The following is a 24,291-nucleotide window of genomic DNA, read 5'->3' as shown; positions in this document are numbered from 1 at the left end:
TTAGGGAAGTTTAATAGCATGCCAAATGCCACATATCTGGTAAGTGGGAGAGCTAGGATTCAAGCTAGAGCTAGTCCATCACTAACTCAATGGACATGAGTTTGAGCAAACTCCAGGAGATGGTGAAGGACAGGGAAGCCTGGCATGCTGCAGTCCATGGGGTCGCAAAGAGTCTGACACAACTGAGCAACTGAACAACAGACAGGATTCAAATCTACTTTTATTCTAAAAGCTATGATGCTAAAGCTGAAACTCCAGTACTTTGGCCACCTCATGCGAAGAGTTGACTCATTGGAAAAGACTCTGATGCTGGGAGGGATTGGGGGCAAGAGGAGAAGGGGACGACAGAGGATGAGATGGGTGGATGGCATCACTGACTTGATGGACGTGAGTCTGAGTGAACTCCGGGAGTTGGTGATGGACAGGGAGGCCTGGCGTGCTGCGATTCATGGGGTCGCAAAGAGTCGGACACGACTGAGTGACTGATCTGATCTGATCTGATTCATCTGTTATGAACTGAATGCTTATGTCTCCCCAAAATCCATCTACTGAATCCTAATCCTCACTGTGTTGGTATTTGGAGGTGGGGCCTTTAGAAGATGAAGGGGTCATAAGAGTGGAGCCCTCATGAATAGGATTAGTGCCCTTTTTGTAAAAGAGACCTCAGGGAACTCCTATCCCTCTTCTGCCATGTGAGGACAGCCACCAGATGGCTGGAAACAGGAAGTCAGCCTTCAGATGCCAAATCTGCTGGTGCCCTGATCTTGTACGCTTCAACCTCCACAACTTTGAGAAATAAATGTTTGTGGTTTATAGGGCTATGGTGCTTTGCTACAACAGTCCAATCTGACTAAGACATCATCTAGCACCCAATTAGATTTGAAGGCTACAAACTGAAATGAAAAGTATGATGGTTGAGAGAAGGAAGAACTACAAATTAGATGAAATTGGAATAACAAAATTAAGTAATCAAGTACAGAAGTGATACTGAGGAATATAGCAGATAAACTTGAAGAGTTCTTCCTGAATGTAAAGAAAATGACAAAAGGACTAAAAATGCTAATTTGGTAGATGACTGGGGAATAACAAGAATCTTCAGTCAAAAACCACTAGAATAGAAACAATAATCAAGGACAGAAATAAAGAAAACTTTTCAAAGTTAAAAAAGATCCTCCCAAAAGAGATCATAGGCAAACTTAGTTAAGATTCTGAACTAGACAAAGATTTTAAGTTGTAAGTTAAAAATTACATAAATATCTGGTAAGTAAGGTAGGTTATGGACAAAGGAACAAACTTAGACTGATAATCAAAGTTCTCTGAAATAAAGTATAGATATAAAGCAACATAGTGTATCTCAAGAATTTTATATGCAACAATTTTACATTCACATGTGATGACAAAGGCAATCTTAGATAACCAAGAATTCAGAATATATACAGCCCACAAGTCCTTCATGAATAAATTACTGAACTCAGATTATAGTCAAAACAAATATGAATTGAAATTAAGAACTCAAGAACGGACTTTTATAAAAATAGGAGCAGAATAACTGAATCACTCTGCTGTACACCCGAAACCAACACAACATTGTAAATCGACTATACTGTAATAAAAAATAAAAACAGGACCAGCAGTTATCACTAAAACCAAGTAAGGAGAATCTTAAGGCAAAGGTAAGCAAAAGTCTTTAAAAAAAAAATACAACAAATAATATTTTAACTTTAATAATAACCTGAACATGAACACTCAAATTATTTAATAAGAGCCAAAAAGTACAAATGGGCAGAAAGAAATAGAATTAGAAAGGTAGAAAAGTTTATGCTAAATTTAAAGGGAGAAGGACTCAACAAATACTGCTTCCTTTCAGCCTTTAAAAACCATAGAATTCTAGATTGAAGAATATTTTCTGAAAATATATAGGTTACCAACTGCAGAACTAAAAATAAAATGTATACTATCCAAAGCAAGGGTGAAAATAACCAGAGAAAACATAATTCATACAGCAAAGAAAGATAGGGAAAACAAAATAAGGAAGCATAAATGTAAGGAAAACATAAAACAGATGACATCAGGGGTGACAAAGGAAAAAGTAGCTTACCAAGTGAACCCAGGATGAGCAGAAATGTTAAGATCCACACAAGTATTCTTGATATATACCTGATTATCACCATCAAAATCATGGACAGAACTGTAGGGAAGATAAAGGACACACAGAATATCATTTGAAAACATTAGAAAATATAAAGAGAAACTCTTTCAACTGTTTTCTCCTAGGGAAAATAATTTGTTGCTATTGACAAGTTCACGACCCCAGTTTTGGTAAGAATGGAAACTGGCTGCTTTTGTACCTTGACTTGAGTACTTGTATCACTTGAACAGCATCACTTAAAGCCAAAAGCCCCTAACTGTGGGTTTATAAAGGACAGAACAGAATACATGCAAATGCATATGGTGACTCAAAGACAGCACGGCACTGTTGTGGACTCACCACGGGAAGAGACCAGAACTCGCATGCAAACAGATGACAACACACAAAGTGTAGAGAATGACATGCCATGTTCGTGACCAGAAAATTACCAAACATAGACAGAGATCGGTTAAATTAAATGCTACACTTCCTTGTGTCATCTATGCGTTTCAGCAGGACCAACTTCTCGGATGTTTGTTTTGGCCAACAAGTCAGATGGTATATTATCTTTTTCTAGTTTTTTCTCCTCTAAAACTCCAAGATACGGTCTGACTCTATAGAATAATATCCTGAAAACTACTGAAGTCAAAATTCCTGACCTTACTTCTCAACTCGGGTCAGGAGTCTTGATTGAGAAGCTCTTCAAAAAGGAGCAAAGCTTAGCTGAGTTATTTAGCCAACTCCTATACCCACCCCAATGTGACAAAATCTTGAGTGAAAAAATCTCAAAACAAAAAACTGAGAGGATTTAACCCTTGTGTAGGGAAATTCACTTCTGAAATCATAATTTGTTTATCTCTAATTACTTAAAGTCTTGTTTCACCAACGAATAAAGATCTTAAACTTCAAAAAGAAAACTATTCTAATAAAAAATGGAATTCCAATGACTTAACAACATTATTAGCACTACATTTCTAGGTTTGGAATTTTTTTTCTTATTTCAAGTATTCAACTATTTCAGAAATCAAATAATTTTTACATAAGGCTAGACTAATAGTCAAGTTTTCTTGGGCCATTTGCAAAGCCAACTAAATGGTTGGGATCTGTGACTAGGTAATGTTATTGAGGTACTCACATTTGCAATAAATGTACAGGAACCAAAAACAGATGGGAGCGTTTCAAATATCACAGAAATAGCTTTTCATATGGACAGCATTATTTCAACTGAGTCAAGTACTACCTAAGCAAAAAGAAAATACTCTCTAATGACAAGACAGAAATACGGCTAGTCTTCTCAATGACTATAATTGGTGTTAACAGGCATAAACACTCATTTTATGTATATAACAAAATAGTTCTTTGGTTCCTACTACAGTTTACTTCTCCCAACTAAAACACTCTATAAATTCTGATATGGCTACATACAGTTCTCGGATAATATAGGGAACTTACAACTTGAAAATCACATTTATTTATTTATTTTATTACCTATTTATTGACCAAAAAACTCACTGGCTAACAAGTGGAGATTTCCTAATTTTTCCAGCAACACAGTAACATTAATTGTAGCAATGAAAAAATCATATAATCCAAATGTAACCTATCAGAAATTTATGTTTTTTGATGGAAATATATAAGAATATATAACTTCTTTTTATAAGCAAGTAAGCCTTTTGGAATCATAACTAAAAACAAAGGGGTGCTGACTCATTAAAAGAAGCCTCCTATTATCATACTAAGTGTTATTACAGACTTAGTAACCAAACTTTGGGAATATACCAGTTTTCTCCAATGAGGGAAAAGGAAGGGAAATGAGTTTCAGATATATATATATATTCCTTAAAAAATATGTGTATACTTATAACTATATATAATCTGAAACAATTATTTTGGCTATGGGAAGTTAAACAATTTACAAGTATCCCCAGCAGTATTCATATTTTGGTTAAAAGAACAGTCTTCTACTGCAATACTATGTAATAGCTAATAATGAGAAAAACAATTACCTAGTGATAACAAGCAAAGTCCCAATATAATTTCTTTGCTGGTCATTACTCCACTAATCAGCCTGTGTAAGACACTATTGTCACTGACAAAGGTGATCAGGGCCTCTGCAAACTTGGCATAGCAGGAAATGTTCACAGGAGCACAGCGATGGAAGAATGGAATAGGTGCACTGGTGACACAAGAAAAAAAATCAGAAAAAAAATTACTCCTACTTAATATAAATGCCACATCAAACACACAAATGAAAGGTGAATATGACTGCAATACACTCCACCCTCCACACATCATATGGGAGCTAAGAGCTGTGAGCTTAATGCTATGAAGATGACTGTCATGGGGCGTGATGCAAATCTTACCACAAGCTTATCAAAGAGGGTGGAGTGCATATTCCAACAGAAGACATTACCCTCCCCTTCTGAAAAGAAACACACACACATATACACACACACACAACTACCAGAAACAAAACCAAACACTTAGACTCCTCAGCCTACACATCTATCAATCAAGAGGCAGATGACAAAACTTACAAACATATACTTTATTGAACTGAAAATTAATTTTTGCCGTAAGCTATTTAAAAATAAAAAAACATATACTTTTGCTTGAAATGTGCCACCATTAATAGAATATTTGCTCTATCAGAACAACATACAAAACCTTAAATTAAAAAAGGTATTTGAGGCACCAGCTTATTAACTCATACAAAGTAGTCATACCAAGACATCAACATACAGCAGAATATGCAGCTATTTGAAACAATAACTATGAATGCTAGCATATGGAAGAACTTATAACAATACAAGGGGAAAAAATGAAAAACATATCTAATGTGATGATTACATCTCTGTATTAAAGATCTAAGAATGAGAACAGGGGAAAAACTCTAAAGAAAAATCTCTGTTATAGTCATGGGATTACAGATTCTTTTCTTTTCTTTTTGTATGTTATTATTATTAGGAGATTATTTGTGTCCAAAAAAGAATCAATTATATCAGGTTTATACTGACTGCGGCTCTTACTTGTGAAGGAACATAGCTATGTATAAAGCGTGGTGGAAGTATAGTTTGTTATAACATGGTCCTATTTTAGCTTCTGAGAGCAAGTGCAGATCTAATTAATGAGATTTTAAGCAAAGCTCTATGAACATGCCCTCAGTTGTGATTTGTTCGAATTCTAAAAGAGCCCACATGTGTCCTTATTTATGCACAACACATATTTACATGTGCATTGAGTTAAAATTAAGTTAAAAAATCACTGACTCGATGGACGTGAGTCTGAGTGAACTCCGGGAGTTGGTGATGGACAGGGTGGCCTGGCGTGCTGTGATTCACGGGGTCGCAAAGAGTCAGACACGACTGAGCGACTGAACTGAACTGAACTAAGTTAAAATTTAGTCATTACTAACATGAATCCCGCATTTTCAGAATTATGCATAGGACTATCAGTCATAGTTCTTATAACTTTTTTGATTGGACTGATGTAAGTGTGTTCTCATTCTTGATTGGTACTGTATTTTGGTCAAATTGGTGAACAGATTACATGGTTGAGCACCAAATCCCCAAAGTCTCTAATCCCAGCAAAGCAACTTTGTATGACCTGAAGCAAAACACTGTTTTTGTTTCCTTCCTCAAAAAGCAGTAAGAATGCTTCTTTTCAAGTAAGAATATAAGTGAACTATATATTGATTTTCCTTTAATATTGGTACATGAGCACCATTGGGAGTAAGAATAAGCATCTTCCATGCTGTTAAACTTTACGGAGCAATAAAATAATGTAATTTTAAAGATCTAGCCTTACCTTACTTATGCTTTACAGTAAAATATATCCAAAAATGACAATTATAGGCATGTTTATTTTAAAAAAACTGCTTCTAAATACAAATGTGGGTGTATTTGTATATACCTTCAAAATGGTGTTGGTGAAAGATAATGCCAAAGATTTGATATTTTGACACAAACTGCAGAAAGCCAGAGCATTCTGAGTAATGCTTGAATTACAGATATGTAAATCACCATTTTTTGATCAAAAGTTGTTTCATTAATGATTTGAAAATATATTAAATTATAGATTTCTTTTATATAAAATAGATTTAGTTAGAAATATTATAAGAATCAAAAAATATTAACAAGTTCTTACTCAGTGGAGATTGACCTGGGACAGAAACCTTTAAACTAACAACTGTGTTGTGACCTACAACTGCTTTTTTCCTGATACTGTCCTTGCCAGGTTAACGTCCCTGTCTAAGGACTTCTAACCATATTTTAAGCCTGGTTTTCTATCCTTCAAAACTAAAGCCCTCTCTGGTCTATGAATGTCTACATCTTCATCTGCTTTATTTATTATCCTAAAATCTCTGATGTCAACTCTGTTTAACTCACCTGCCTCCAACCTTCAACATAAAATACATCCACCTAAGAACACTGATGTTCTGTTTGTAATATGCTCCAGTTTTCTTGGTCTTACTCCCGTTTTCCTTTTTCCTGTCATGTACGCATAAACCTCACACTCTTTCAAGAAGTGGCTCCTCCTAAATCTCCCATATCCTAATAGGATGTTGGTATATTTTTATACTCAGAGACAAATACACAAGATCTCCAAAAGGGAGTGGAACCTGTGGCAAAGAAAACTGGACGTGGGTTCAGAAGCCCTGGGTGATTCTCCTAAAATTACAAAGCTGCAGGTCACTCTGTCTTTTTGCTTCTCTGTCCCTCCATGTGTCATGAAAGGGTAGGAGTTAAGTTCTCTGTAAGTCTTTTCACATATCTTCATCATCATCATGCTACTCATAAATCAGTGATTCTAAATTAATATAAGCAGGATGCCCAGTAGCTTTAGCTTTTTTCTGCTTTCCAAACTTATAATGAGGACAGCTGATTTGAAAAGGGAAGACTTATAGTCTTAAAATTCTAAGCCTTCATTTTTATTTAAGGGGAAAAGCTGAGTGATAACAGCTCTGAACTTATCCTTTCAAGTCATTTGTATACTGTATATAAACACTTGGTCAATTAGAAAGAATACTTTTATAAGTATCCTTCAAAGAAGTGGAGTAAAGTAACAACAGTTTGTTGCCTTATAATTCAATCTATGTCAGTTAAAAAAAATCTGACAGCTCTAAATTTAGAGGTATAAAAATAGCACAAGCTGATTAACTACATTGTCTATCTGATGGTCAAAATCTTTTCTTGTGGTAAGGAATAATAGGTAAATCTAGTGTTACTGAATAAAAGGAATAGAAGGCAAATAAAAGAGAGGATAACATTTGGACACAACAGCAAAAATGAAATTAAATACTTAGCTTCAAAAATAAAAAGTATTAGATTCCTTTGTCATTCTTTTTTCTCAATTCAGCTCTTTCCCAAACAGAAACAACTTGACCAGTCACAAGTTTTTAATACTTGAATTGCTTTACTATTTAAAAATTCTAAGTAATCATGGCATTGAAATGGTTTGTCTTATATTTTACCACTTAAATCCCATGTGATATAATGAATTTAAGATGAGCTATCTGATTTTGTATATCTCTCAGAAAAGTTAAACTTCTGAGAGCCTAGTACATGAGATCATTTCTACTTTAGTGTCTAACCCAAATGACACACTCTGTGCTTCTTAATTAGGAGGAAAAGCATAAAGAATTCTGTTTATAGGAAGTTTTCTACCTTTTAAAGCCCACAGAATATTGAATCTTTAAGAAGTCAATGTCATCCCATTAGGAACTAACTGATGCCGTTTCACATTATTGAAACATTAGTCAACAAGAACAAATGAATTTATAATGAGTCTTTTAAAGATTTTTTAAATTAGCCACTCACAGGAAAACTGTATCTCACCTGGGCAAACATATTGCCATTTATCTGCCTTTAAGTCCAGATTACCACAGTTAATGAGCTCCCTCAAAGTATGATGACAAACAATGCCTAATATCTTTTGTCCATATGCCTTCTTTCATAAGACAGAAGTCTGCACCTCACACAACTATTTTAAACCTCCAGGTTATAAATAAGCCATTACACTTGATTTCTAATTAAATTTTATTAAAGAAATAAAACAAAAAAAGGGTTCTGGCAATATCTCTATAGCATAGCAAAGGCAGGAAATAAGTAATCAAGAATCTAATGGCACTATGCAGTGATGTTCACACGTTTCATTTTATTTCCTTTCTCTCCTCTTTCATTTCTATACTCCCCTTCCCCCGCTTCAAACTAACTGTGGTATAGACTTTGCTGCTGCTGCTGCTGCTAAGTCGCGTCAGTCGTGTCCGACTCTGTGCGACCCCATAGACGGCAGCCCACCAGGCTCCCCCGTCCCTGGGATTCTCCAGGCAAGAATGGAGCGGGTTGCCATTTCCTTCTCCGGTATAGACTTTACAAGATCTTAAATTCAAATTCTGATTCTCAACAGTTAGTTGTGTGACTTTGAGCAATCTATCTAACCTTTCTCTTATAAGAGACAATATCCTTACAGGCTTTTGAGAGGGTTCAATGAGATAACACAAGAAACTTAAAACAGTGCTTGACACCCAATAGGTGATTTATAAATTCTAATTCACCTTGGTCCTTCACTTAAAAAATATAGATAAACTATTTTTTTTCATGACTATTAGTTTCTTATTTCTGTATCATGTTAATTCTCTAACACCTAGTGTCCTTTCTGGCATCTGAAAGTATCAAAATAAATGTTTGTTTGATGAGTAAACTGAAGTTATGAAATCTGTTTCTAGTACTGCAGTTTTCTCTAGCTATACTCAGAACTTTAAGCATTATAAATATATATATAGGCTGGCTAGAACCCCCCATGGCTACCATGTTCAGCACATCACCAACAGAGTTCTGAATCTGGATACAATATGGCCCTTTCTAGGCACTGGTTTGTAAAATTCAAAAGCTCTTAGGAACAGTAACCATTTGGCAATTGTGTGGCATTAGTGTTTTACTGCAAATTAGTTTACCACTGTTTTTCTTTCAAATAGACACTACCTTCATCTGCAGAAAGTTCCTGAGTACCCAGGAAGGATGATGACGTGGGAAGGTTCTAGACGCTGATACAGATAATACTCTGAGCCATACACCAAGCACAATAACATATGTTTAACACATAATATCTTATTTAATTCTTACAGCAACTCCATGCAAGAGGTATTGATAATCCCACTTTATATATGAGGAAACTTGGTTTACTAAGAGCTTAACAGACTTGTTTATGCTGAGGGCCATTTGCCTGCATCACAGGTTTGCCTAGTCTTAGTCAAAAGTGTTAGTACATATAAAAAAGTCAATCAAAGTATAGTCCCTACTCTTTTTAAGGACAGACACTAGATCTTCCTAGTCTTTGGAGATTTGGTATCTAATCTATGTGTGAAACAGGGTAGTGACCTAAATTTTTTATTCCAACAAATTTATTGTTTTCTGATCCTTTCACTTTGATTGCCAGATACTAGGTTTACTATGTACAAGGTCTTGATCTGCCTTCCTTCTGTCAATTGTTTCTTTTCATTTACTTTCCAAAAAGGTGAGTTCAGACAAAAGTGATAGATTGTGAACTACTAAGATAAGTAAAACATGAGGATCTTTAAATAAAGTATAAACATTTATATAAATAGTTTTCAGACAGTATAGATTCATCATTGCATCTTGGATTACTAAGACATTAGTGGATAACCATGCTACCAAGCCTGTCCATCTCTAACATTCAAGCCCCTAATTCTATGTTTTCTGTCCTAGTGAATGCCCTTAGGATGCTGTACATGAGACTTTCATGAGTATGCAGCCAAGACTGGATCACCCAGCATAACCAGGAACAGGGAGCCCTCAACATGGTAGAGTCAGAGGTCAGAGGTGCAGGAGGACATGCAGTATGAACTGCCCTCTACCCTAAACCCACGTATATTATACTAGAGCAGGCAACTTCATTCTCATACCATGGCTTTTTCATACCTATTATATTTATGCCTTAAAATAGTGACTCTCTATACTCAAATATGCGTTTAAAATAGGCGTTAGCAGTTGAATAGATAAGAGAACAGAGCTTTTCTTGTTTTTACATTGATAATTTTCTCTATTCAAAGAATCTCTTTTCTTTATTGTCACAGCCTCCCTAATATTCTCAATTTTCATGAATGGAGTCTCCTTACCTATTGGTCTAAGGGGATAATTTGTAGGTCCTTCCTATTTAGTATCTTTTAAAACAGTCCCATTGTGTTTCTGTCTGTAGGCTTTAAATTTTAATTTCAATAGCAACTTGACAAAACTAAAAGAGCAGGAAATCAATTAAACTGATACGTCCTTGTCAGCTTTTCAACAAAAAATTTCAAATTCAAGTTAATGAAGCATAAGTAATACCCCTAAGTCAGTTGAAGGAAAGGAGACATAAGATGAGAATTTTAACCAATAGCTTCTATAATTTACTAAGATACAATAAAAGGGGTTTTGATTCCGTATCCCTGGGAAATGTTCATGTTATATACATGGTTAGTGATATATGCCAAGGTTCTTAAGACCAGACATGCTCCAAACAGTATATACCTAATTCTGAGGATATATTCTACAGTGCTTGAGAATCTATTTCCTTTAAAAAAAAATCAATTTATAATTTTAAAATTTGCTTACTTAAAACTACTATGAGATCTGTCCAAAAAAAAGAAAAGATAAAAGAAATATCTAAGGAATTCCCCAGCAGTCCAGTGGTTAGGACTCCATGCTGTCACTGCTGAAGGCCTTGGTTGATCCCTGGTCAGGGAACTAAAACCCCAGAAGCCCAAATCTGTGTGACGTGGCCCAAAATTTTAAAATTCTTTCAAATAAACAATATTTCTTGTTTCATCTTTGTATCCATTACATATAGTAGGTACTTAATAATAAATGTTTGTTGATTAGGACAAACAGCTTATTACAGAGAAAGTACCTAAAGGATATAGCCAGAAATAAAGTATGGAGACTAATCACTGGCATATTTTTAAATTTATAAAGGTAATTTAAAAATGATACCAGTTAGGATGATCAACTTCAAAGAAACTTCAAAGAATCTTTTGAGACTGTGAGACCTGACTTCCAAATTTTGCTATAAGGTTTATAATATCAACAGCTTTCTATACTTGAAAACTATGACATTAAAAAAAAAAGTGAGGGACTTCCCTGGTGGTCCAGTGATTAAGCCTCTGCCCTCCCACTGCAGGGTGCATGGGTTCAATCCCGGGTAGGGGAACTAAGATCCCACATGCCACTAGACGTGGCCAAGAAATAAAATAAATAAATTATTTAATTAAAAAATTTTAAAAAGTGAGCCCACCAAAGAAATTTAAAGTATTTGAGAATGAGAAATGTTGTTTGCCTGTGTGTATGTGTGTGTGTCTGTTCTTTAAAATAATGTGAAATTCATGTTGTCATTTCTATTACTACTTTAAAAATTGTAAAGTACTGAAACTGGGCAACAGGTATCATCAAGTCACTCTTTTCTCATAACATATACAGTTTAAAATCTACCTACAAAAACAAAAGTAACAAGTTAATGAAATACAGTAAAATTTACCTCGCTGGAACAGGTAGTTTGGGGCAAAGACCTTTTGCTTTTGATGATGCATATTCAGAAGGCTTTAGGTCATAGCTGCATAGTGCTGAGCCTGTTGAAAGAAAAGCTATATGTTAGCTAGCAGAACAGAGTCTGAATAAATTCTTTTATTAATTCATTTAAATTTTATTTTATAGGTTAATATTAATTCAACATATACAACTTTCAAACATTATAGAATTAATAAAAGTTTGATTTGGTCTAATAGTATCGATCCTTAATCATTTGAAGCAGATTCTTCTCTGGAAACTTATATAGAAAGTTTAATTAACAGTATTAGGGTAATAACAATAAATATTAGAGCTATCTTCATTGAGTGTCATATGTCAAGCCCTATATAATATACATGCACACACATATAATTTTATAAAGAGTCAACTTTTCATTGTAACTGACCCAACTCTATCTAGAAATGTCTTCAAACAATGGAAAAAACTAACATGATAAAAGTTCTCCTGAAGAAACCAAGAGTTTTTGCCAGCCCCAGTGCTTCTGAGGGTTAGGCTGAAACCAGCCCATTTATGGGGCTGGTTCTGTTCCCCATGCAGGTTTCTCATCCCAAGAGAACAGTTGTGATGGGCAAAGGACCCGTTTCCTCCTCCCATCACGCTGTGAACTCACTGGTGGGGTGAACTTCGCTCTCATATATATAAATTATATAATTTACTTTAACTTTACTAGGCAGGCATTACTAAGCCCACTTAACAGAGGAGAAAATAGAGGTTAAGCGATAAGGTAAATAACTGACATAGCTAATCATCAATAAGCTGGGATTAAACCCTAGATCTCTTTGGCTACAAAACTCCTCTTCAACTACATATGCCATCTCTCCTTCCTATGCTTTCCATTACTAAATATTTAAGGTTGCTACATATAGCACATAGCATTCAGATAATACACTACTTTTTTCTTATGTAAGAGGCATGAGACAGTAACTGTAAATAAACTGAACTATGATCAAATCAATCAATTGATCAAAGGATTCTCAGTTTTCAGATAGTTTAAAACAGCTTAAATTTAGTCTTAGATTGGTTATTTTCTGACTACATGGCCAATACATACATACATACATATATACATATATATATGGGCTTCCCTGGTAGCTCAGCTAAAGAATCTGTCTACATTATAGGAGACCCCCGTTCGATTCCTGAGTTGGGAAGATCTGTTGGAGAAGGGATAGGCTACCCACTCCAGAATTCTTGGGCTTTCCTGGTGGCTCAGTTGGTATCTGCTTAGAATCTGCCTGCAATGAGAGAGATCTGAATTCAATCCCTGGGCTGGGAGGATCTAGAGAAGGGAACGGCTACCCATTCCATTATTTCGGCCTGGAGAATAGTCCATGGGGTCACAAAGAGTTGGACACAACTGAGTGACTTTCATTTTCATTTATATGTATATAATTTGGATGGATACAGTACACCAAATCCTTGATTAAGTCTTATTCAAGCAACATGCTAATTTTACAATATGGCAACTATTATACTATAAGGTTCATTGTACAAAGACATTGTTAGCTAGGGACATTTAGGCTTTAGCTCTGATTTTGCTCAGGCCTACTATATTATATCATGTAAATTGTTTGTATTTCATTATTGAAGTTCTTACTAGGTTACTAATTCGGGCAAATACTTTATTATTAAATACAAATAGAATGGCTTTGCATTTATATTATAGCAATAATGAGATTTTGCACTGTATCACCATGCAATATGTTTAAAATATAATGTGAAGGCAGATTTTAACACTGAATTAATTGTGAAAACATCATGTGAGGACATGAGAAGGAACTAGAATGGAATACAGAAAAAAAGATTTGTTGGGACAACAAAACGGAGAGGTGTATTTCATTTACATCTTGTACTTTCAATCAAAAGAATTTGAGAAAGCCACAAACCTGCACTACATCAGTAATGCTGCCTCCAAACCAACTGAAGTGTTTGAATATGTGGGCTTAGTAGCATATTTACATAAATACATGTAGCATCTATTTTATATTAAAATATCTCAGGTAATTGGGCAGTGTAAAATATTTTTAAAGAGATACTTGAAAGTTGCATGGCATTGTTCTTCAAGTTTCTGCAGCTCTTTAGACTCAATAGGAAACTAAGTTTCTAAAATTCTTTTCTATCATTCTCTTCCATTTTAATGACTTAGTTAAGCATGAATATTAAGCGTCCAACTTCTAAAATTAGGCTTTCATGTTTAAAGATAACACCACTAGATACTATTTATAGCAATTTTAGAGAAAATATGACAGCCATGGCAAGCAAACACTTTAGATTAATTGTAAAATAGCTGGAGTCCTATTATAGAATTGCTCAAGAAAAAATAGCCACTGTACCAGTAACTGCAGGGCAAGCACCCAATGTGATCATCAACTTCCTGATCTGAATTGTCCACTTACTTCTTTCAGAGTCCAAGAGGGAATTGATTTGCACAACACGAAAGGCCCTAACTAAAGCATATTGTGTCAGTGCTGTCAAACACACTGCTCCATTTGAATTCAGTGAACATAATCTTCATCCTCACCCTTTTTTCATTTTAAAAAAGGAGGTCAGCAGGTGCAACAGAGTTCAATTTTATAAAGACTTTCCCAGGATAATGCTCAATGAAAGGATAATAGCCTTATCTCTGACGGTATTCTGGGACAGAGGCCAGTACTAAATAGATCCTGTACTAAATAGATTAAAGGAAAAAGATCTTTACAATGTGCTGGTAGTAACAATCAGAAGAAACTTTATATTGCTTCCTACTCAAAGGACTGATGGACAGAGAAGCCTCAATGAAGAACCTTAAAACAACCCAGAAATGGCCAATGTTTTACAATTGTTTCTCTTTTCATGTGTATTGCTAATATATTTTTAGTGAACTCTTAAGGCAGTATCTATTTTTTTTAGTAGTAGAAGTATAAACAATAGTAGAAGTATAGACATAAGATGTTTGGTTATAAACAGCAAGACAATATTTTTCTTCTACTGAAAAAAACAGGGAAATAAAGTGCTAGAGTAATGAAAAGTCTAAAGCAAAGAACAAAAGCTTCTCAAAACCACATCAGAGGCAATCCATGCAACTTAGCCAATGTTATTCACAGGCCATCAGAATGAATGATCTTAGGAACCTAACTTGGGTATATAAGCATTTATCTTGGTAAACAGTTGCTATTGGCACCAGAATGTTTAACTACTGCAATATTTCAAAGGCTTTATAATAGTTAATTTTTTATTTTTTAGCTCAATATCACTTATAACAACTTCACTAAGAGGTATGTTTCCATCACCATGCTCCAAACATTACAGATGAAAAAAAGTAAGTCATATTTCCAAGACCTTTTAGGAGATCACTGACAAACTAAGAAATAGAATTCTTTACCTGCAGCCCACAATGCTTCTTCTGTGTCTTTCCAATAATCATAATCAGACAAGTATTCAACATGCTCCTGAGAAAAAAAATGTATATTCCACAGACACTGCAAAGATAATATATTTTTTCCCATTACCCACTCTCTAAATCTGCTCTGCCTCCTTCCGTTTTAAATCTACCCTAGGTAATGGCTCCACCATTCATAAAATTCCCAAGATGAAGTATGGAAGTCATTCTGTATCTTCTTTATCTACGTCTTCCATTTATGTTTTCTCATACTATTCAAGACATTCAAGATACCAAGTCCTGACAATCAGACCTTTCTACATTATTTTTTTTTAATAATTTTTATTTAGTTATTTATTTTTGACTGCGCTAGGTCTTCATTGCTGCACACAGGCTTTCTTTTCACTGCGATGTACGGGCTTCTCATTGCTGTGGCTTCTCTCGTTGCAGAGCACGGGCTCTAGGGCACTCAGGCTTCAGGGGTTGCTGTGCATAGGCTCAGTAGTTGTGCACACAGGCTCAGTTGCCCTGCAGCACGTAGGATCTTCTCAGATCAAACCTGTGTCCCTTGCATTGGCAGGTGGATTCTTCACCACTGAGCCACCAGGGAAGTCCTAGATCTATGTTATTTCAGATCATCATGATCTCTTATTGGGTCAGTTAAACTACTCTCTCAGAGGGTTTCTTACCTCCATCCTGCACACAACCTTCAGAATGATTTCTGTAAACTTAGGATTCGTTTATTATACCTCTGCTCTCAGGACAAATTCCAAACTCCTTGGTTTCAAGGCCCTCCTAAGGCAGGCCTCTACCTAAAACTCCAGGCTCATTAATAAACTACTTACAATTCTTGCAGTTTCTCAAGCTTCCAGGCTTTTTCACATGCTATTCCCTCTGCTGAGCTGTCCTTTCCTAACTATCATCTGAAAGAGTGTTCAAGTTTGAGGAGAATTTCTACAAACTACAATATTTACCCTCTCCGTCAAGTCTTATCTGATGCACCCAAACAAAGCTATTTACTTCTTAGCTGTATTATAAAACACATATTATTTTATAATTTTTTAGTTTACATATCATTTCTATCTTTAGAATGTGTGCTCTTTGAGAACTGGGATCTTATGCCTTCAAAATATCTGGAATTTCTATTTCCTGGCACACAGACGGCACTCAAAAGACATCTGTTGAATAAAACAGACATCCTGATTAACAACAACAAAAAAGAATTATTTTATCCTGTTATATTTTGGTGTTACATGTTATATATAATGATATATGCTTTTCACCATTCACTACAAAGTATACTATCTAAAACAGGTTTTCTAAACCTTGGTGTTAACACAATTCTCAGGCAGTTCTTGGTTGTAGGGAGCTGACTTGTGCATTTGCAGGATGTTTATCAGCAACCCTGGTCTCTGTCCACTAGATGCCAGCAGCCTCCCTGTAACCTCTCACCCAACTGTGACAACCAAAAAAAAAAAAAAAAACGTTTCCTGACACTTCTAAACATCCTGGATGGGGGAGGGGGAGGAGGTAGCTGTGGCAAGTGCAAAAATCACCCTTAGTTAAGAAATACTAGTCTAAAACATCAAATTATTTGAAATAAAGTGTTGGCATTGGAGGCTAATTCTTATTTTAAATTTTTGTTTGATTTACTATCTCAATAACATTTGTAGGATACACCAAGAGGAAAAAAATAGTCCTTAAAACACATGGTTTAGAAAATTGTAGTTAATAAAAAAGAAAATCTTTAAATGCAGAAGTTTTTGTTATTAAGAACAAATGACATGAATATGAGTTCAATGAATTTAATTCCTTTCTAAGTAGGAAAGCATTCTGTATTTATATGCCAGAAAAGAGCAAGACAATTTTCCAATTTCCATTTCTAGTAACCAATAAAAAGGATGGACATATTTGCAATTTTCATGAAGCACTATTAACGAGCTGGAGATATGGCACCTGTAATCACTACGGGCACATACTAGGTACACACTAAATATCTGCTGAGGGGATTAACTTTGGTCATCTTTGTACAAGACTCCTACCAGGTATTGCAGAGGATAAAGAGAAGTTTGACTGTCTGCTCTAATGCAAGCTCCTTACACATGGCGACTATACCTTGTTTTTGTCTTTCTGGTACATATTTAATGGGTACTAATTAATTATTTGTTGAATAAAGTAATTACTTAGAATTATATTACTAAATTTAAGAATTTCCCCCTCTTTTTAACAGTCAAGTCTCCCTTGATGATCTCTGATTTGGAGGCAATTAAATCAGTTGCTACAGTTGTTCATTGCACTCATTTATAAGTGATAACCTATCTTTTGATATACTGTGGCCAAAAAGAAGCCATACTAAGCAACTATACTCCAATAAAAGTTAAAAAAGAAAAAATATCCATACTAACTTTGTGGTTTAAGTTATAGTGTAACTGACTGGTAAGAAAAAAAGGCAAACAATAATCTGATTGCCTATTCATACTAACTCTACACTTACCAACTAGATAACAATAATCAAAAGGCTTGTTAGTATTCACCTACTTTATCTGAATGGATCACACACTCTCTCATGATTTTCAGCAATGATCACTGAAAGCACCAATCTGCATGGCTCACCTCAAAATGTGAACATGGCCCAAATGGCAGGTCATAAAGCACTCTGAATTTATACAAGATACAGTACATTGAAGAAGAACTCCTAAGTAGGAGTGCTATAAATGGAACACAAAAGAAAAATAAGAAATCAGCCATTTTACTACAGTGTTAGGGAAAAGAAAATAATATTGATACAACAGTTTGATAAGAGTAATACAAGAAATAATAAGGAATTCCATGTAAAATACTAGCACCAACTAAGAACAAGCAGTCAGCCCTCAACTTACAGGTTATTCTCATTTCTAAACTTTTGTTTAGAATTTAGACTATATGTGGAAAGAATAAAACGACATGCAAAGCATGGGCATGGCACATGCCACTGTGCACAGCACAAATAGGGATTATGAATACGTTGAAACAAAACACAGAGCTTCAGTCTGATTTGCCTATTTAGACTCAAATGCCCATGCTGAACATTAGGGACAGTGGAGTAAAGTGAACGGTGGACTATAGACCAGAGGTGGTGGTAGGACCAGAATCAGAAGAGAGAGAGGAAGAGGAAGAATATCTGAGCAGGAATCATCTTCCCTTCCCTTCACCATCTGTCATGGTTTGAGCCCAGTGGATGATCTGGCTGGGCTGAGATGAAAGTTTCATGTAAAGTTGAAGTTAGTGTTAGAGGGAGGAAGATGCCTCCCCCCGCCCCCACAATGTATACATTTTTGAGTTTTCCAAAATAATGATAGTAAAGGAGGAAAGAAACTTGTTCATCAGAAACGGCAGGGAAGGAAAGTTGATGGATTCATGCTCTGCTGAAAAATAAGACCTCAGATGGGAGCTCTCACCAGATGGTTTTCGTTTCCTCTGTAGAGCATAAGGTTAGGAAAGAGGAAGAAAGAGAAGACTTAAGAAAAGAAAAGCATGAATAATCACTTGGAGAGTATGTATAAGAGAGACAAATAAATGAATAAGATGAATTATTTAGAGATGAATAAAAAGAACTGATTTCACAGCAATTCTAGTTAGACTGAAGCTAAACAGTTTGTTTACCTGCTGGTGGCAACTCACATGGATGCAGAGTTGAGCAAAGGATAATGTGTTAAGAGAATGAGAAATTATTAAGTGGCAATAGAGATGAAGAGGGACACTCAGTCTATTATTCTTTCAAAAAACATGAATCATTGCTATGTGAGATCCTATATTAGGGCTTGGATATTCAGAGACAAATAGAGCATGATTCTGCCCCCAGGAAAGTCCTGCACCACTGCAGCAAGATGATAAACAAAGCACCAAAGAAGTTTAACACTGAATCCTAATGGTATCTGGCACCTCTGATTTTTAAAGGCAACTGTTAAATTGTTTTATTCTCTAGCATCACATATTTATGGTATTTATGTCTGTATAAGCTATGGCCCAAAATAATGAAATGAACATTTATACATCTATCAATCAATTGATGTACAAAAACATACTTTTATATTCATCTGAAATCTGTCTTTTAAAGCTCCCTGTAATATGGCAGTATCTCTACATTATCAATCTAATTTTGAGCTATTTCTTCCTAGCTTTCTATTCTAGTCAGACATATTTGACAGAAGTATTCCACAAACTTAAGTGTCCAAGAAAACAACTCCTCTTTCTTGTCTAAAAGAAACAAAGAATGGAGGAACTATCACTTGCCTGATAAATGCATTTCTTACATTACTACAGGAACTAAGAGCTTTTCCTTATACTGATTTCAACTAATTTGTAAAGGTAATAAAAGTTCACATGAATGGATGGTTAAGTGCTAAAAAGTACCTTCAAACGTTGTCATGGAAACTTAAAATTCTGAAAAGGATTTATATTATCTTTTCCTTCTGGTAAGAAAAAATGTTATTTTACCTTGCATTTTAAAATAAGTTTTTAAATTATCATTGAAAAACTTACTACCCCAAACAGGATTCTCTCTTTCATAAACTTTTAAGTTACGGTAAAATACACATAACAAAAATTTTATCATCCTAACCATTTCTAAGTGCAGATTTCAGTAGCATTAATGTACATGTACATTAATGTACATTCACTATGTACAGACACTAAGTTTTCATTAAGTACATTATTGTGCAATCATTACCATCATCCATCTCCAGATCTCTTCATCTTGCAAAACTGAAACTCTTCATGTAGAAATTAGTAACTTCCCATTTCTCTCCCCCCACAGCTCCCAGCAACTACCAGTCCACCTTCTGCCTTTGTGGATTTGACCACTCTGAGTATCTCATTTAATAAGGGGACTCATACAGTATTTGTCCTTTTGTAACTGGCTTATTTCATTTAACCTAATATCTTCAAGGTCCATACATACTATAGCATGTGTCAGAATTCCCTTTCTTTCTTAAAAAAATTTTTGATGAAAACAGTAACATAAAACTTACCGTAGTAAGCATTTTTTAAAAAGTGTATGTTAGTGTTAACTATATGTACACTGTTGTACAACAGAGCTCTAGAATTTTTTCATCTTGCAACATTGAAACTCTATACCCATCCAACATCATCTCCCAATTTCCCATCCCCCTCAGCTCTTGCAATCATTTTACCTTTAAAGAGTCTGACTTTTATTTATTTATTTATAACTTTAATTATTTATTTATGGCTGTGCTGGGCTTCCCTGGTGGATCAGTGGTAAAGAATCCACCTGCCAACGCAGGAGACACCGGTTCGATCCCTGGGTTGGGAAGATCCCCTGGAGAAGGAAATGGCAACCCACTGCAGTATTCTTCTCTGGAGAATCCTATGGACAGAGGAGCCCGGCAGGCTCCAGTCCATGGGGTCGCAAAGAGTCAGACACGACTTAGCAACTAAACAACAACATACCCATCCAACATCATCTCCCCGTTTCCCATCCCCCTCAGCTCTCGCAACCACCATTTTACCTTTAAAGAGTCTATTTTATTTATTGATCTATAACTTTATTTATTTATTTATGGCTGTGCTGGGCATTCGCTGCTGCGCAGGCTTTTCTCTAGTTGCCTGACTGGGCTTCTCTTTGTGGAGCATGGGCTCTAGGGCACACGTGCTTCAGTAGTTGCTGCACGTGGGCTCAGTTGTAGCTCCCAGGCTCTAGACCACACGTTCAGTAGTTGTGGCGCATGGGCTAAGTTGCTCTCCAGCATGTGGGATCTCCTGAGCTCAGGGACTGAACCAGTGTCCTGCATTGGCAAGTGAACTCTTCACCACTGAGACACCAGGGAAGCCCCTGACTACTTTCAGTTCAGTTCAGTCGCTCAGTCGTGTCAGACTCTTTGCGACCACATGAATCGCAGCACGTCAGGCCTCCCTGTCCATCACCAACTCCCGGAGTTCACTCAGACTCACGTCCATCAAGTCAGTGATGCCATCCAGCCATCTCATCCTCTGTCGTCCCCTTCTCCTTCTGCCTCCAATCCCTCCCAGCATCAGACTCTTTTCCAGTGAGTCAACTCTTCGCATGAGGTGGCCAAAGTATTGGAGTTTCAGCCTTAGCATCAGTCCCTCCAAAGAAATCCCAGGGCTGATCTCCTTCAGAATGGACTGGTTGGATCTCCTTGCAGTCCAAGGGACTTTCAAGAGTCTTCTCCAATACCACAGTTCAAAAGCATCAATTCTTCGGTGCTCAGCCTTCTTCACAGTCCAACTCTCACATCCATACATGACCACAGGAAAAACCATAGCCTTGACTAGACGAAACTTTGTTGGCAAAGTAATGTCTCTGCTTTTCAATATGCTATCTAGGTTGGTCATAACTTTTCTTCCAAGGAGTAAGCGTCTTTTAATTTCATGGCTACAGTCACCATCTGCAGTGATTTTGGAGCCCAACAAAATAAAGTCTGACACTGACTACTTTAGGTACTTCATATAAGTGTAATCGTGCAATGTTTGTCTTTCTGTGACTGCCTTACTTCACCTAGCATAATATCCTCAAGCTTCATACATACATAGTATATGGCAGGATTTCCTTATTTTTTAAGGCTGACTAGTATTCCCCTGTATGTATACACCATATTTTCTTTATCCATTCATCTGTCAATGGAAATTTAGTTTGCTTCTACCTCTTGGCAGCATAAGGCTGCAACGAACATGACTGTGCAAATATCTCTTGGATATCCTGCTGTCAGTTCTTCTAAACGTGGAACTTTTGGGTCAGATAGCAATCTATTTTTCTCCAAGACAATTTTTTAAGAGCAGTTTTAGGTTCTCAGCAAAACTGAGAAGAAGGTACAGAGATTTCCCATAAACCTCACACCCCCACATAAAGCCTAGCCTCCACCATTATCAACATTCTCCCACCAGAATGCTATGTTTGATACAACTGATAAACCTACACTGACAAATCATAACCACCCCAAAGTCCATAGTTTACATCAGAGTTCATCTTTGTGCTTTACATTCTGTTGTTGTTCAGTTGCCCAGTTGTATCCGACTCTTTGCACCCTCATGGACTGCAGCATGCCAGGCCTTTCTATTCCTCACAATCTCCCAAAGTTTGTCCAAGTTCATGTTCATTGCATTGGTGATGCCATCCAGCCATCTCATCCTCTGACGCCCTCTTCTTCTTCTGTCCTCAATCCTTCCCAGTATCAGGGACTTTTCCAATGAGTCAGTTCACATCATATGACCAAAATACAGGAGTTTCAGTTTCAGCATCAGTCCTTCCAACAAGTATTCAGGGTTGATTTCCCTTAAGATTGACTGGCTTGATCTCCTTGCTGTTCAAGGGACCCTCAGGAGTCTTCTCTAGCACCATAGTTCTAAGGCATCAATTCTTCGGCGTTCTGCCTTCTTTATGGTCCAGTTCTCACAACCATACGTGACCACTGGGAAGCCCACAGCCTTGACTATAAGAACCTTTATCAGCAGAGTAATGTCTTGCTTTGCAACACACTCTATGTTTGTCATAACTTTCCTGCCAAGAAGGAAATGTCTTCTGATTTCATGGCTGCAGTCACCATCCACAGTGATTTCAGAGCCCAAGAAAAGGAAATCTGTCACTACTTCCACCTTTTCCCCCCTCTATTTGCCATGAAGTAACGAGTCCAGATGCCATGATCTTAGTTTTTTTAATATTTAGTTTTAAGCTAGCTCTTTCACTCTCCTCCTTCACCCTCATCAAGAAGCTCTTTAGTTCCTCTTCACTTTGCCATTAGAGTGTTATCATCAGCATATCTGAAGTTGTTGCTATTTCTCCTATCTTGATTCCAGCTTGTAACTCATTCAGCCCAGCATTTCTCATGATGTGCTCAGCATATTAAACAAACCAGGTGACAGCAGAGAGCCCCGTTGTACTCTTTTCTCAATCTTGAATGAATCAGTTGTTCCAAACAAGGTTCTATCTGTTGCTTCTTGACCCCCATACAGGTTTTCTCAGGAGACAGGTAAGATGGTCTCATATTCCATCTCTCTAAGAGCTTTCTAGTTTATTATAATCCACACAGTCAAAGGCTTTGGCATAGTCGATGAAACAGAGGTAAATGGGTTTTTTTTTGGAATTCCCTTGTTTTCTCTATGATCCAGTGAATGTTGGCAATTTGATCTCTGGTTCCTCTTCCTTTTCAAAATCCAGATGGGGCATCTGGAAGTTCTTGGTTCATATAACGCTGAAGCCTAGCATGCAAGATTTTAAGCATGTCCTTACTAGCATGGGAGATGAGTGCAATTGTCCGATGGTTAGCACATCCTTTAGTACTACCCTTCTTGGGAATTGGGATGAGGATTGACCTTTTCCAGTCCTGTGGCCATTTCTGGGCCTTCCAGATTTGCTGACATATTGAATGCAACACCATGATGGCATTATCCTTTGGGGTTCTGAATAATTATACTGGAATTCTGTAGCATCCACTAGCTTTATTAACAGCTGTGCTTCCTAAGCCCCATTTGACTTTGTGCTACAGAATGTCTGGCTCTGGGTGGCTGACCACACCATTGTAATCACCCCATCCATCTGGATCTTTTTTACACAGTACTGTGTATTCTTTCCATCTTTTCTTGATCTTTTCGGTGTCTACTAAGTCTCCACCATTTATGTACTTTATTGTGCCCATTTTTGGGCAAAATGTTCCCTTGGTATCTCCAATTTTTCTGAAGAAATCTCTAGTCTTTCCCCTTCTGTTGTTTTCCTCAAGTTTTATACACTGTTCATTGAAGAAGGCCTTCATATCTCTCTGTGCTGTTCTTTGGAAATCTGCATTTAGTTGGCTATGCCTTTCCCTTTCTCCCTTGCTTTTCCCTTCTCATCTTTCTTTAGCTCTTGTAAAATCTCCTCAGATAATCATTTTGCCTTCCTGCTTTTCTTTTTCTTTGGGAGGGTTTTGTTCACTGCCTCCTGCACAATATTACAGACCTCTGTCCATAGTTCTTCAAGCATACTGTTTACAAGTTGTATCTCTTGAATCTATTTGTTACCTCCACTGCATATTCATAGGGGATTTGATTTAAGTTGTACCCAGCTGGCTTAGTGGTTTCCCTCACTTTCTTTAGTTTAAGCCTGAATTTTGCTATGAGAAGCTGATGATCTGAGCCATAGTCAGTGCCAGATCTTGTTCAGCTTCTCCATCTTCGGTTATGAAAAATGTAATCAATTTGATTTCAGTATTGGCCATTTGGTGATGTCCATG

The 24,291-nt window shown here is 36.4% G+C and overlaps 1 protein-coding gene across 4 annotated transcripts in view; it reads right to left on the bottom strand.

The window, feature by feature from the left end:
* SLC44A1 (solute carrier family 44 member 1) overlaps window positions 1-24,291 on the bottom strand; it is a 231,916-nt gene that overhangs the window by 88,157 nt on the left and 119,468 nt on the right. For all 4 annotated transcript variants that reach the window (XM_070795224.1, XM_070795226.1, XM_070795225.1 and 1 more), the window contains exons 5-7: window positions 11,660-11,750; window positions 4,135-4,304; window positions 2,099-2,188 (exon numbers count right to left, since the gene is read on the bottom strand). In XM_070795224.1, the coding sequence (XP_070651325.1) occupies window positions 2,099-2,188; window positions 4,135-4,304; window positions 11,660-11,750 (351 nt within the window). The remainder of the gene's footprint in view (window positions 1-2,098; window positions 2,189-4,134; window positions 4,305-11,659; window positions 11,751-24,291) is intronic.

Source organism: Bos indicus, chromosome 8 (assembly GCF_029378745.1).
Source record: "Bos indicus isolate NIAB-ARS_2022 breed Sahiwal x Tharparkar chromosome 8, NIAB-ARS_B.indTharparkar_mat_pri_1.0, whole genome shotgun sequence".
Taxonomy (NCBI): Eukaryota; Metazoa; Chordata; class Mammalia; order Artiodactyla; family Bovidae; genus Bos; species Bos indicus.
The sequence above is the reverse complement of the archived record's forward strand: the minus strand, read 5'-3'. Positions and strand labels throughout refer to the sequence as shown.